Below are 15,179 nucleotides of genomic sequence, written 5' to 3' on the forward strand. Positions count from 1 at the left end.
TTTTCCGTGCTCCTTTTGTTGCCGTTAAATATGTTGCTAGCTTCATGTTGTCTTCAGTTCACGTGCCATCGGCTTTATGCTCCTGCATTCGTTGTCTACTTGTTCCGATCGCTACTTGCATTCCAAGCCTTGTATTTTGATTCTGGCGTAAAACGTGCGGATCAGTTTTCCAGCGCTTCGCGCCGTGGCTAACGAGGTAGCTGACTGATGACGCGATAACGCGAGTGACGCAGTGTCAGCGGCGTCGGTGTGGGCACGAATCAAGTATCGTCAAGTAGCGCAGGGCACCGTCGAACGCAATCCGTCCTCGCATCTAGCCTGTTCTGCAATTTTTCTCTCGGGGCAGTGCAAGAAATCTGCAAAGAGCGCAGCTCCACTTTCGTGGGTGGCCTGGTTAATGGGAGAGCCCAGAAGCTGCGCGTCCATGGGCACCATAGATATTCAAGCTATCACTGAAACCAGCCGTTCACTGGCTGGCTTCCTGTGCAAGGAGGCTCAAGCTGCACATGTGAAAGTTCGGGAGAAGTCAAGCCGATAAGATCGCCGTTTGTGCCAAGCTTGACACTTGTGTTAAATAGTGCTTTCAAGTTTGGTGTGCTCAAGGTAAACAAGTGACACCTGTTGTTCATCTATGTTTTTTTCGAATTTGTTGCTTCGAATAATACTATTGTGCTTTCATGATAGGCAAGACCTCAAATGAGCTGCTAATTCTAAGCAATCTGTAGGCAGCTCAGAAAACAACGGTTTGTCTACCTTGGAGTTTTCTACATAGGGTACATGGAACTGCCAGCTAGCAAGCTTAATGAAAGCTTGTTATCTGCTCAATTGTAGTAAAGAGGTTGCAAGGGATAGATAGGATAGCCCTCCCTCCTCGCCAGCTGATCGTCTGGCAGTGTCTCATAACTTCGTTCACAATTACCGCATGGATTTTATTTCCCTAACCTTTGCCCCACTGCCTTCTGCCTTCTTCAACCCGGTTAGTCAACAAAACTTCATCCTGCATCGGTTCTGATTATGTATTTTGGTAGGCTAGTTTTTTGTTTACTCTTGTGTTTGGCTTGGAAGTCAACATAACCAACCAAAATACTTTCATGCCCACTCAGTTGGATGGCCAGTAATGGTGAGAGCTTCTCTCGAAGGCTTACAGTGGATTCACGAATTCTGAGTGCCTGTGACATCAATGTACCCATCTGGAGCATCCTGTGGAATTCAACTTGACGTTAATACTTGTGTTCACAGCTGATAATTGTCTGCTCTGTGCTTGGGGAAGGGGGGGGGGTGAAATTAAAAGTTTCTAATTGCAAGGAGATATTTCATGTTCTATTGCTTTTTAACTCTGTGCTGTGTAAAAAACTATTTCGGCTAATTGCTTAAGTGCATATGCAGTGTCCCATATTTTGTTTGCAACGATGCGGACCCAGCAGAGCCGAACTGCTAGAATGCACATTCTCGGGTGGTGGTCATTAGCTTGAAAAAAAAGGGGGGGCACTGAAACTATTTTTTAAGCTAACAAATCTAAAAAACAGTTTATGGAGCACATCTACGAGGGAATGGTTCTTTTACTGCTTGACATTGCCCTCTCCCGAGAGTACTTAATACCTTGTGCAGGAACTGGAGCCAAGGACACCTATGTGGACGTCAATGTTTTTGTTGGTGTTTGTAAATATTGCAGTACAGCTGAAAGCTGTATGTATCGTGGAAGGCTTCAACAATAAAATGACTCCAATGAACGTACTTCTGCTTTGGTGTCAATGGGCAGCATGTAAGCATTGATTAGAGCTTCGCTGTTGACATTTATGTTGCACAAAAACAGGCTTGATCAGGCACTGTAGCAAGTCTTTGTGAAAAAACACGGGAAAGAAACTCGACAAAAAAGTGTGAACACATAGACCCTGTTAATCACAGCACCTTTCCTTGTACTTCAGTACTGTTATTGTCGCTGTATTTTCTCCTAAAATATAAACCAACTCTCCCACCATCACACCTTCAGACAGAAAGCAAACATGGTGTTTGTCAATGACAAGTGATTATACCAAACTTACGTGGCTGTGAAAAACGTCAGTGAGTAGTTCTACTTTCTCTGCACAGTATGTGGTGTGAAGTTCCTTTTCCAAGCAAAACACCAGGGTTTCTGGCACAATATACAGAAAAAATGCCAAATAAACAAGTGATGCCTTCTAGCACTACACTACAGTCCTGCAGAAAAGCCGAACCACCAAGTGATCTTTTTGCCTGAGTGCAAAGCTCTGCAGAGAAGCCAAGAAAGATTCCTTTTTTGTTGACACCAAAGCTCTGCTGGAAAGCCAAAACGTGTGGCTTTTGTCACTGCTGATTAGTTGTAATACAGGCATGTGAATGTATTGCAGTAAGGCATTTGTTGTGTACATGTCCTTCATACCTAGGTAAACATGAACCAGGCAAGCTGTGTAACAAAAACGTCAAGTGAGGTTAGAACAAAACGTTTTATGTAAAATGTAAAAATACTGTTAGTTATAAATAGCAATTATTGTTTTAATATGGTTTCGACAGTAGTTAAGTGGCCTGTTGGAAAGCACTGGCTAAAACTAAACAAAAGCAATGTTTCATACAGCTGCAATCGTGTGAAATAGCAAAAGAATGGTTTGGGCCCTAAATTCAGCAGGCATGTTACAGCTGGGAATGTGTTTGTTGAGCGCAACAATAATAAAGGCACGGGAAAAAAGGGTGAGCTTAGTTGAGTTACCCCTAAAGTATTGGTAGACAGTTAGAATGCTTACAAAACTTTATATTCACTTACCCTGGTTTTAAGTTTATTATTACTGAGCTTAATGTACCCCGCCTAACACCATTGAAGAATGTTACGCCTGCATGGACACAGCAGCGTTTAAGGTATAACACAGTTTTATTTGAACAGAGGTAAATAAGAGAATATTGCGTGATCAATCCATTTATACGTAAATTAGAAAAAGCAGGGTTTTTAAAGTGAAGCTCGGAAGCATGCTAAATGAAAGGGACGAATGGCGAGTTGATATTGTTACTAATCACAACATTCAACTCAACCACCTTGCCGGAAACAAACCCCTTCCATGGAGGGAGTGTGTGTAATCGCAAGATTTTTTAGAGAAAAGTTTGTGAATGCACTGTACACGTAGGCCAGAAGGTATTTTGACACCCCAGCCGAGGACTTGAGTCGTCAGTGCTCTTTTCTGCTGTTTTGATGATCAAGGGCTGTTTGTTCAGGAACCACCCTCTCTTCTCCCTTTGGCCACCATATTTCTCAGTCACTGCATTCATGTGCTTGCTGAGGGAGCTAGCAAACATGAGGACCACCTACAGGTAGGGTTACCTCAGGCTCGCGCGATTGCTGGAGAAGCTAAACAATGTTTTCAAGATCCCCAACTGTAAGCTTGCACTTTTTTTGCGAAAAAAACAGACATCTAGATAGGCCTTTGAGAGCTGTCTGAAATCACAAAAGTGAATATTTTGTGCCCAAACTGGCCAGCTAGATCTCACTAGTCAATCCACACGTTGATTGCCTCGCATAAAAATCAATGAAAACCTACGCTCTTAATACTACAGACTCACTGCATTGGCTTATTCCATGGCATTGTGTGGGAGGGCTTCTGGTTTCCTCCTATGAAGCCTGTTAGTTGTGTTACAGTTCCAGTCCTGCTGTCATACTTCTTGTGAGACTTGCACTGTCCTAGAGTGTACCTGTCGCGAAATTCATGTCCCTCCTTGACGGGTTTTCTTGCCGCTCGCCATTTTCGGGTCGAGAGGAGCCGTACCGCGTAGTGGAGGAATGTTCTCGCCGCCATTGTCGCACCCGGGTCGGCTGGCCATGTGTTTCGGGGAGAGAGTTGGGCGAGAGTGCCGCGGCCTACAGAAGGCTGCGCCCCGCGAATTCTTGGAAGACGCGCGGCCCGGTAGACGATGTGCGTGGTGCAGTGCGGGGTTTCCGGGGAGAATGGGCTGAGAACTGGTGGTGGCCTGACGTACGGCCGGGACGCGGCGTCGGCCTTGAGGGCGGTGCTGGGGAGGCCGAGCGACGACGGCGGTGAACTTCGGGCCCCCGAAGATTCCTCAAGGAGGCGACAGTGCGCGGCCGGAGTTCACCCAAATTGCGTCGCTGATCAGCGGCGCCCCACCACAGACGACCGACAGCCTCCGTCACCCCGGCGAGACCCACAGCCGGACCGCAGCTAAGATGTTCTCCCCTTCTCCACCTTTCCTCGGACTCTTCCTATTCATCCTCTGTGTCATATTTCTCTAAGCGGACTGCACGGGCTTATCCGCCTCCTTCCGTGCACCACGCGGTATGTGTTTCTAGCGGGCCTATTGTTAGTAGTTGGGGGAAGCCTCCAACCCCGCCTATGGTACACTCTACTGTCCCCTCCATTTACTGTCGCCTCCTCCTCGGGCTCGTAACGGCGTGTACCTTTTCTTTCATTGTGATGAATGTAATTCGTGTCGGTGTCTTGGCAGCTCTGACCCCAACGGGGTGTCAACTGCAGTGTGTATTAACTCGTCAACCCTCCTGTCTGTCTGTTTCGAATTTCCTGTGAATGTGAAGTAAATGCCCGTTGTTTTGAAACTGTTTTCCCGTGCCCCGTCTCGTGCCTCACGCCAGCGGCCAATCAGGCGTGGACCTATCGCCGGTTAGCAGGTCCGAACCACATCCTATATTCGTATCCAGGGGGGAGTTGTTTGTCGCTCCTCCCGTCCGAGGCATCGGCCACTAAACTACCTCGCTCAATTCTGTGACAGTACCACCGTGGATTCCTTGGAATTTGTTGGCCAAGAGAAATCCTAGTAAATCGTTACAAGCCCCTCAAGCTGGCTGGCAAGTGGGCATTTGTTTAGCGACCACTGTTTAGGGGCACCGTAGGCAGGCTGTTACAGAGGCTACGACAAAAAAATACAAGGTTTGTTCATTAGACTTCTTTGCCCGAAAAACAAATGACATCAATATTATTGTAAACTTCAAACAAATAAGATAGTACAGAAAATGTGTAGAGCAATGGAAGTTCGATACACACTTTCCAACTATTTCTCTATGACATCACAGAATCTTGTTTGTGCAATTGACAGCCACCAACCTAACCCACTGCAAAAAAGCATAACTGGGCAATTTCAGTGGGGCCTCCATTCCGTTTGATCGTATCACTTGAGTGCTAACGTACAGTTAACACACAGATAACTGCATTTACAGTGCACGTCCATATAACGTCACTCATGCCCATATTACATCAATGCAGTTTGAAATTGGGGTGTTTTTCACCATTTCTTTTGGTTAAAGTAGCACCATTACAGCCTTGACCTTTGCCTATCAATTACATTTGCAGTGTGCTCGCTGGTTATACCCATGGACACAAACAATCCGCTGAGGCTTTCACATTCCAGGCACATATTAAGATTCTCTTTGACGTTGACTACTGAGCCTGCGTAGAACCCATGGGTTTTCATATGCCGGAGTGCATGTATGTGTATTAGACACGATGGTCGGCCAAGTGTATACCCTTCCTGTTACCGTCTGTACTGCTTCTTCTCTGATCCTGTCGGCTGGGGGTCCTGAATTGAGTCCCTTTGCATGAGGGGACTCGGTAAAATCTGGCCAACATAGCATATACCGCCGGATATACAGAGAGACGTAAAGCTTATGCCAATGCAGCAGCTATGGCATGAAGCGCCTAGCCAGTGTACCTTTTGGAGGACCCAGGTCCTAATTTGTCGCGGCATCATGTGTGTGTGCCAATGTGAGGAGCTGAATGCATGACGGAAACTACCCAACCACAATCTGGGCCACGGGATACGAGACTGCTAATGTTCTCACTCTTTCACATCCTTTGTATCGCAGATGTATTTCTGCCACATTTTACTGTAGGGAAATGGCTCACCACTACAGCTGCAATTGTTTCTTCTGAAAAACCTTTTCAAGCGCTCAATACCAAGCATTTATGATGCGAGAAGCGCATGCTCACCAGACGTTTCCGCGCACAAAATGTATTTCGGGTAACGAATTCTAAGCCACAATTCAGTCCACTCTAAAATATATACAAAAAAACGCGACAAACTGCCGATTTTCGGGTCTTCTTTGCTAATCTCCTTAAAGGGGAAACTACTGTGCTAGGTTGTACGCGGTACATGTGTGGGGACACCTTTGATTACCTTCTCTAGCTATCCGTGGTTTGCACTTGTAATGCGCATGTGCGACCAGTCAAATATCAGTGGCCGCGTCTAGCCTACGTCCTGAGCACTGTACGTTCCGCGCTGCTGTCATTTTGAAAACACACCGCGATTTCAGGCCACCCATTTAAGCATTCTGAACTTGCCGTGGTTCAAACTGTTGATAGCAGATGCCGCCGCGCGGACATGCCGCAGCAGGCTCACATAATCACGCTCGGACGGTGTCTTTTCTTGCGTGGTGCGTAGGTTGTTCGAACTGTGCGATGTCGTCTAACGTAGGTACCATCGGCATACAGCAGGCGGTCACAGGCCAGCATTACTCGAGAGCGGATTTTGCTACCGTGTGGAAAGGCTGGCTTGGTACCCGCATACGGCAACGTTCTCGTCTCGCACTTCCTGATAGTGCAGTGCAACTCTGTCAACTCTACTCCATCTACGTTGTCGGCCCAAGAAATTCAGGGCTTTCGGATACGCCATACCGCCAGCAGTGGCAGCACCCGCGGCTTCCGCAAGAACGAACAAAAAAATTCTTTTATAAAACTTCTAGCAAATGAGTGGCTTACTAATTTTTTATTAAAATGTAAAAAAAATGTGCTTTTTGTATTCTACTGCGCAATATAATAGCAATTGCTGTTAATATGACGTCACTATAACGTATTTATGACGTCACGCGGGGCAGAAGCCGTTGCGAGGGGGCCCAATCTCGTGCCCCGCGCGGGGTTCCAGACGCTGCCTAAACTTTATTGACAGCATCGTAATGTGGTGTGGGGCCCTCAGTCATAGAGTTTCATACTAATATATACTAGAGGGAAATCCGGCGCCACTGTCTAGGGGAGGCGCGCTTCAGCGAGCGTTCCGTCGTGTACCGGGAAGGCACTATCTAGCCACCCTACAGGCACGTTCCACTTGCCCTTGGCATGGCTCACGAACAGACTGAAAAGATGGCTTTGGCTGCAAAAATGCAACAATATTACTGCAGAAGATTATTTGAATTTCTTTTGTTTTTATAAAATTAAAGCTCCAGAGAGATTTATTTGTCAGGGATTATTTAGAAGCTTCATGGAAGATGAACAAAAAAAACAATGTTACCCCTTTTGCCTTCAAGACGAAAAAGAAGCTATGTGGCTAACCAAGCCAAGGAGGCGAGGAACGTCGCTAGCTGCAATGGCGCCGCCCACGGCGGCCCGCGAATGCAGCGCCAGATTTCCCTCTAGTATATATTAGTATGAAACTCTATGCCCTCAGTCTAGGACTTCAGTGGAGACCCCTGCGGCCACGGCCCTTTCCACTGCAGCCTAAGCTGTAAATCGAGACCGGAGGCCTGTACTCAACCTTAAAGGGGCAGGGCAAAATACAAGTTTGTTTATTCGAAAGATTTCGTGTTTTATAGTGGCCCCAGCGCTTGTCCGGAAGCAAACAATGCTTTATTCACTGCGAAATTAATCAACTTAAGTTAAAATTGTGATCCTCCCGCCAAATCGTGTGTTTTGACGACGTCTAAAATGACATCATAAGAACGGGTCTTCAAGCTAAACTTGGTGTGAAGCGGAGACCTCTTTACCGTTCGTCAACCTAGATGTCGCCACCACACCGCAGCGGGCCGTTTGCTGCCTTTGCATCGTTTTTGACCGTATTCGTACCTGGCCTGGTTTTGTACAGGGAGAAAATAATCATTTCGTGAAACATCGTGCACGCTCGACAAGTAAGGTCCCGTAAGACGCCGTCGCTTACGCTAATCGGCCAGTGTCGTCTGAGGCAACCTGAAAGAGCCGCAGTGCTGTGCAGCTAAAACAAGCATAGGGCGCACCAGTGGGGCACCCACGGGGGGGGGGGCGGGCGCCCTCTCGCAGAGGTTCGTCGACCCAAACCCCCAAACCCCCTCCGCACACTTCGCCGAACCGAAACCGAAGTTCACCGAGCGAAGTGTGTATTCTCGGAAGCTTTTATTATTGGACATTCGCTGTTAAATCTCGAAGAAGAATATTGCATGACCGGCATTAAAAATAAAAGAAAACTAGAGCGCGAGCTTTTAGGATTGTGCTTTTAAGACTGTGCGGACCAACTTGCGTATAACTTATAGTAGCTCGAGAAAAAGAATGAGAAAAAATTTTGGTGACGAAAAAAGTGTCCGTGGCCAGGAAATTTCTGAATGCTTAAGAATCCCTGGGGGGTTTGAATGATTCCGTAGCCCCCCCCCCCTCCCCCTACGGCACGCCCCATAGCCCACGCTAAACCGCAAATAGTAGCACAATTTTTGTACGGCCAGATTATACCACTTTCTGAACTTCTGTGCGCAACTTCCATCACGAGATTTGAATAATTCGTCGTCTTCTAGAAAAAAAGGACGCTAAAATTTCCCATAGGTTGGGACTCAATAAATATTTTCGAGCATGCCTCCTGGCCTCAAATGAAATCTAACAAGGTCAGATTGAAGTTATTTTATTTCATTTGAAAGCTTAAACAACTGATTTTCCTTCAATACTAAGCACTGTGCGAGCCCTTCCTCTCCCGTTCAATAAAGAAAGGTTAGGTTTTCCTTTATATATATCGCCTGATTTTGTAACACTATATCGAGGGAGGCAGCAACGCTTCTTGCGCAGTTACGAAAACCACTGATCACATATAACAATGATGTTGTGTTGAATAGGCTATCAGAAATATGCGTTAATGTGACTGTTCAATGCAAATTGTGTCAACCTATACGAACAGATTTCGTTCACTTGCAGATAGATCGAATTTGAGTAAACTTTCACATTCAGACGTATATTAGGTTTGGGCCCTGTGTTTGTTCCTCGGAACTGGCTTCGCCGTGTAAACCGTATTTTGAAGTTGGTAGACAGGCGAGCAGCCTTTTTTTTTTTTTTAGTATCTGGTACAGCAGCGAATAGTTGTTGCGAAGCCCTCGTTGCGTTTGCTGTCTTTCCGTGTTGTTTAGAACTACTTCTGGTGTCAAGGCCTCCGTTTTACTAAGAAACGCATGTAGCCTGTGCTTGCTGTGTTTGCGTGCCGACTGACCGGAAGACGCGGCTCTTACGGGGTGAGGAGATCGTCCTGGCCGAGTGTCGTAGGGGCTCGGGTATCCGCGTTGTAGAAGATTCCGCACTCCCTGTGGTGTTCGCTCCGGGCTCCTAGCCCTCTCTCTACTTCCAACGGTCGTTCCTGTTCTTTCCACTCTTTGCTTCCCTGTTTTGTCTCAACTATTTCGTCTACGTCAATAATTATTTTGCTGGAGCGCGCGTTTTCGGTTTCAAACTTTGTGTCTGTTAGTGTTGGGTTCCTTTGTTGTTGGCGGGACCATGGTTGATTGACTGCGGAAAATGTGTCCAGAATGCGCTTTTCTTTTCAATGACCCGGTCGAAACAAATCAAAGCCCTGTCCGCCGGGTTCACGGGGAGCAGCTGCCGGCGCCGGGGTGTCACTTCAGAAACGCTGCCGCCCGTCGTTGGCCCACACCTTCACCATCAGCTATGTTCCGTTTAGTACTCTTGCTGTTGTCGCGAAGCCCCCGTTCAATTTGCTTTTTTCTTCTTTCAACTACTTCTTCGGCCGCGAGGGCCCAGGTTTTCTCAGAAATGCATGCGGAGTGTGTCTTTGCGCCCCGACCGACCGGAAGAAGCGGCTGTTAAGGGGAGCCATCGGCCCAGCTTGGGTTACAGCGCTGCATCGGCGTTCCACACCCCCCGGCACTGCCCGGTTTCGGGCTCCGGGCACTCGGTGTAGTTCAAACGACCTTGCTGTCTTTTCCACTGTTTACTTTGGTGTGTTTTGTCTGAACTACATTCTTTACGTCAATAATTCTGCAAGTGCGCGTTTTCCAGTGCAAACTTTGTGTCTGCGTATTGGCGGAACATGGCTGATTGGTGTTCATAAGCGTCTCCCGGATTGGCTGCTGAAAGTGGGGCCAGAACTCAATTTTTTTCCACGGGTCCACTTGAAGTAACCATAAACCCGCTCCGCCGGCTGCAAGGGGGCCTTGCACCAGGAAATAATTCGAAAAACGCTGCCGCCCGCTGTCCGGCCTTTTCGCCAGGAGACCGCGATCCAGTCAGTCATGCCCCGTTAAGTACTCTTGCTCTCCTTACTGGTTTTCTCATTTAATATAATAATTGCATTGCTTCAAATTTGTATGTGTTAAAGATCAGACAAGGTCACCAGTAAATTAGATCAGTAAATTAACGTCTCGACTGCTTCACCACTCGGCCAACATGCTGCCGTAGCGGCAGTTATTGGCCAAATTTTGTTGCTACATTCTCTTGACTATTTTCTCGTTTCATGTAACAAGTGTATTGTTTGAAATTTGTATGTGTTAATGATCTGCCAATGTTATTAGTATATTGAACCAGTTAACTTAAAAATACTGAAACTTCTCGACTGCTTCACTGCCGATCACCATAGTCAACTGTATAGTCAACTGTACTGCAAAGTTTTTTCTCTCTGCATTTTTGTAAAAATAAACGTCCCGATGAGACTGCACGCGCTTTGCTCTTGGCTTGACTTCATCAGTGAAGAAGGCATTCAGGAATGCTTTAATTCCATTTCCTCCCGACCTGATCTCCCGTCATCCCTTCCATTCAATTCTACTTCCAAACCTGGGTCCGGGGCTTCGGGCAATGGAAAAAGGCTTCGCGTATCTTCTTTTTTTATGTGAAGGTGCATCCATTATTATATTCCTCCTGCAGGCGAATTGTATAGAATATGGCGGCTGATTTAAAGGGGTCCTGAAATTCCTTCCGCCGATGAAGGGATGTACATGTAACCAAATAAAGCAATGTATTAGCAATCTCCTCCTGCAAGAATTTTGTTAAAGTGATGAGTATTAGCTGAGAAATCGTAAATCAAAAACCGCGCATTATCGTCGCGCGGTGTTTCCTCCTCCTTTCAATTTACTCTCCGCTGTTGACAGCACGAGCCTTCCCTCCCATCATGCTGTGCTCCTCAGTGGTGACGTACCTCCGCTATTGCGCTGCTTAGACTGCCATCTGCTACGGGCAAGCTTTGTTGACACAATGAATCCCGCACTCCGCTCAAGGCTGGAAAAGCGAACGAAAAATCTGGCCGCAGGTGTGCCCCAGCCTGGCCTTGCCCTTTCGCGGTGTACGTTGCTGCAGTTGCTATGGGCGGCACGTGACTTTTTATCGGCGGCGAACTCGCAGCAGCACGGGGAGGATCGTGCGCTCGTTCTCTTTGATGCACCACGCACTGTTTATACAAAAAGCGCCGTATCTGATGTGGCCCCGCTGGTGCCGGGTCTTATTTTGCGGCGGTGGTAATTCCTGCCGGCGGCATGTGAAAAAGACATTTTAAATCGATACAGAAACCGTGCACAAAACGATTCAATCATGTGACCAGTTCAGCTTGGGGCGACGCGTGGTGGAGAGCGGCAACGTTGGCAAAACATGCTCCGCCACGGCTCTGAGCTTTCTAGCGCTGGAGCGAGCGCCATTTCTTTGACAATCTCAAACATCGGTTGCCTTGGCAACAAGGCACAAACCGCTCTAGAAGTCAGTTAAGGTTGCGTGATCCTGGTTCAGCTTGGGGCCCCACCTCGCGACATGTGGGCACTGCAGGCGTACCACTCACTCCCATTGGGAAGTGCGAGATGGGTTTGGCATTACAAGAGGCGATGGTGTGTGTGTTTGGACGCCTTTGTTTCGCGATGAAATGCGACATTGTGCTTCTGCGGGTGGATATTGCTTCTCATGGTCTGGATTATCTCTCTCGAGCGACGTACAACTCCACCTCGCATGGGGTATGTGCTGTGTGCGTGGCTAAAAGCCATCTCGGCTTGTGCGCCAGAGTTAAGTGACTTGCTGTTCGTCCCCGCAAACCGCGCGTGAGGTGAGTGCCGAATTTACGACGGGCAGGAGGAGGCAACCCATCGTCTGTCAATCGCGGTTCAGACTTGCAACGCAGGTTGTGACGTTGTGTTCGTTCGAAGCGCATCTCTGGATTGTTTCGAAGTTGAATAAAATGTATGCGTCAAACCCGAGCATTCGGCTCAGGGCGTTCTCTGCGATTGCACGAAAGAAGTGCCACAGGGCTTCAACGCTTTCTTTATGAAACGCACTCAGGTAAGAGAATATCCATGTCGTGTTATGGCCGTGTTGAATTCAATACAAACGATTAAGCGTTTGTTTACGCTTGTTTCAGTTATCGTAAAATGTCCAAGTACTCCGGCACTCCGCTGGCCGATCAGCCGGCGAGCCGACGCTGAGCAGACGACTCATCTCTTTGCCGGAAGTGCGTGAAAAATCCGCCCAATCGCAGGATTTCTAGGTCATGACGAACATCTGGGAATCGATGACGTAGACATGTGAAGATGGCGGCGTACAAAAACGCGAAGGGTCGGGTGAGAAAGAAGTGACAAACTTTGCAGCAAAAGTATGAGCTTTCCGCTGCGCGTAAAAGAGTAATACTTGGCACAGATGACGTTGACGACCCAATCTAACGATTGCGCTACTTCATTTAGTGTGCTCAAAACGCCTTTCAGGGCCCCTTTAATGCTTATTTTTTCACGTAAAAATAATAAAAACTCAGCTACTCTTTATAGTTTATATTTTATAATTTATGGTTATTTATTTTTATTTATTTGTATTACTTACATTTGTCTTTATATCTGTTCTTTCAATTTTTTACATTTATATATTTTTATATTTTATATTTGTTGTCAAAATTTCAACACCCCCCCCCAGGCGAAAACCCTGGGTGCGCTAATGGTGCGCACAGTACCAACAGCAGTACACGTCGGTACATCTAAGTTTACGTTTGCTTTCGTAACTTTCCACTGTTTATCCCACCATTCTTACAGCTATAAAAAGAATTTACCCTAAATTTAAGCGCAAATTAAAGCAAGCTGAAGAACGAGACCCTCGATCCGAGGTGGCATTCTGTCCATCCCGTAGTGGACCCGCTTTCTGTCCGCAGTCCACCTTAAATTTGATGTGACGCCCATTACGACCGCACCACCAGCAAGTGTTCGTCAGAGTTGTGCATTGATAAACGTTTGTTGTTTTAAAGCTGCTCAGTTTATTGATTGATTGTGGTGTTTAACGCGCCGACGCAAAGCAGGCGATGAGGCGCGCCGTAGTGGAGGGCTCCGGATTAATTTTGACCACCTGGGGATCTTTAACGTGCGCCGAAATCTCGTACACACAGGCGTTTTTGCTTTGCGCCTCCATCAGAAAAGCGGCCGCCGCTGCCCGGAATCGAACCCGCGACTTCGTGCTCAGCAGCGCAACGCCTTAGCCACTGAGCCACCGCGGCGGGTAAAGCTGCTCAGTTGAGGTATTCACGTAACTTTCTTGTGGTCCCGACCTGCGAGTACTGGCTGTTTCCTTTGATCACTTCCGACAAAGAATGTAGGACGCCCTGTACGCTACTTGAAGCGTTGGATCGTCTTCGGCGGACTTTCCCAGCTTCGAGCGTATCCTGAAACGACAAAGGCGGTGTACTGTGAAGTTCTTCGGCCCAATAACACGGGTTGCAAAGCACGAAGACAACAATGCGCATTAGTCGTAAGTGCGGTTGCACTGCACAACGCCGAGTGCTAGCGGGAACGACATACTCCACGGTTGTGTCATTTTATTTTACACACATATTTCTTTGAGCGCTGCGGTTCACTCGCTAATTCGTCAAAACATCAAACCTCTAGATGTTCCTGAGGCTTCTAACAGCTGAGGAAAGTGTGGGCCCCGCATTTTTCGGTCGCTCAATGTAACCATCTTTGACTCCACACAGTGGTCCATGCAGCTCACTTTTTTTGTTTGCGTACAATACTCATTTTTATTAAAGAAGGTCTTCCCTTCTTTTCTAAAATGAATTCCTTCTGAATTCTGGGATATCATTTGAATACCCCATGGTGCTATACACCCACAGCTTTATTAGTTTTCACCTAACGTTACATCCGCCGGCACGGATGCGTGAGAACAGGATTGACACCGGCCACCTAAATTCCCTAATCTCTCAGACGTGACAGCTGCAGCATACCTTCACCACCTGATTGAGACAACGAGCCTTGATGCACAGCTTTGAGCACGACTCTGCTCAACAGTCTTGTGCACCGCTACTTACTACACGACATCACGGGACGCTGAGCTTCCTGAGGGTGACCCAATCTTCGTCTCCTTTGCTAGGAAACAAACGTTTTAATCAGAAAATTTCCATTCGAATGGCCCGGTGGGAAGACCGCAGAGTATGTAAAACGGTAAACAAATTGAAGATCCAGAACGTATTCAACGGCCGCCAGACAAAGCTAACGAAGTTCACATGCCAGCAGTGCTTGAGTACACATGACGTTGCAGTTAGCGATGCTCGACAAGCCTTGGCACTGCACTGCGTTCCCGCCATGCAACTGCCCCACCTCCCACACCAACCTCGGGAGCGTGCTCTTTTTGAATGTACGCTCACCTTGAGCTGAGTGTCTCGAGCGCTTTCGCCGCCTCCTCTGGCTCCTTCTCTTTTTTCAGTATAACAAAGCTCCACGTCTCCGCCAGTGACATGAACGCAGAAAGCGTCGTCTTTTCTTTCACAACAAAATCTCTCCTGGAGAAAAAGTGGGGAGGGTGACTCAGAAGTGCGAGACTCAAAAACTGCATATGTTTTGTCACGACTCTACCGGAAAGACCTGTCGTAGTTTTATTCGAATAAAGGTCGAACGTGTACGTCAACTCCGCAAGTTGAGAACCACGTTAGGTTGAAAAGTTCTCACTATACATGTAAAAAAAAAAAACGCTCCCCATTCACCTTTTTTTTTTTAATTTTTACCTTAATTACACAGTCGCACAATAACATGACTGTTTAGGTGCGTTCATAGGACACCATTTCTTCCGATACAGTTGCTATAATACATTCCAGAAAATGTGACAGATTTACAGATGCTTAACAAATTTGCATAAATTAAATGGAAAGATCAATTCTGTGATCATGTGAGAAACTGAGAATCCGCTTGCGGTGTTCACGCAAGCGGTTTACTGCCAGTTAATGTCACGATACGATCAATTACTTACCCTGCCCCC

At 47.1% G+C, this 15,179-nt stretch overlaps 1 protein-coding gene across 2 annotated transcripts in view; it reads right to left on the reverse strand.

The window, feature by feature from the left end:
- Positions 1 to 12,872: 12,872 nt before the first annotated feature.
- Positions 12,873 to 15,179, reverse strand: part of LOC144145190 (uncharacterized) — a 36,722-nt gene continuing 34,415 nt past the window's right edge. Inside the window, exons 10-11 of one of the 2 annotated variants that reach the window (XM_077676713.1) lie at positions 14,572 to 14,706; positions 12,873 to 13,593 (exon numbers count right to left, since the gene is read on the reverse strand). In XM_077676713.1, coding sequence (XP_077532839.1) covers positions 13,506 to 13,593; positions 14,572 to 14,706 — 223 coding nt within the window. In that variant the 3' untranslated portion in view covers positions 12,873 to 13,505. The remainder of the gene's footprint in view (positions 13,594 to 14,571; positions 14,707 to 15,179) is intronic. The other variant, XM_077676712.1, reaches the window with a different exon arrangement.

Source organism: Haemaphysalis longicornis, unplaced genomic scaffold, assembly GCF_048455015.1.
Source record: "Haemaphysalis longicornis isolate Haplotype H1 unplaced genomic scaffold, Haemaphysalis longicornis Haplotype H1 scaffold_7, whole genome shotgun sequence".
Taxonomy (NCBI): Eukaryota; Metazoa; Arthropoda; class Arachnida; order Ixodida; family Ixodidae; genus Haemaphysalis; species Haemaphysalis longicornis.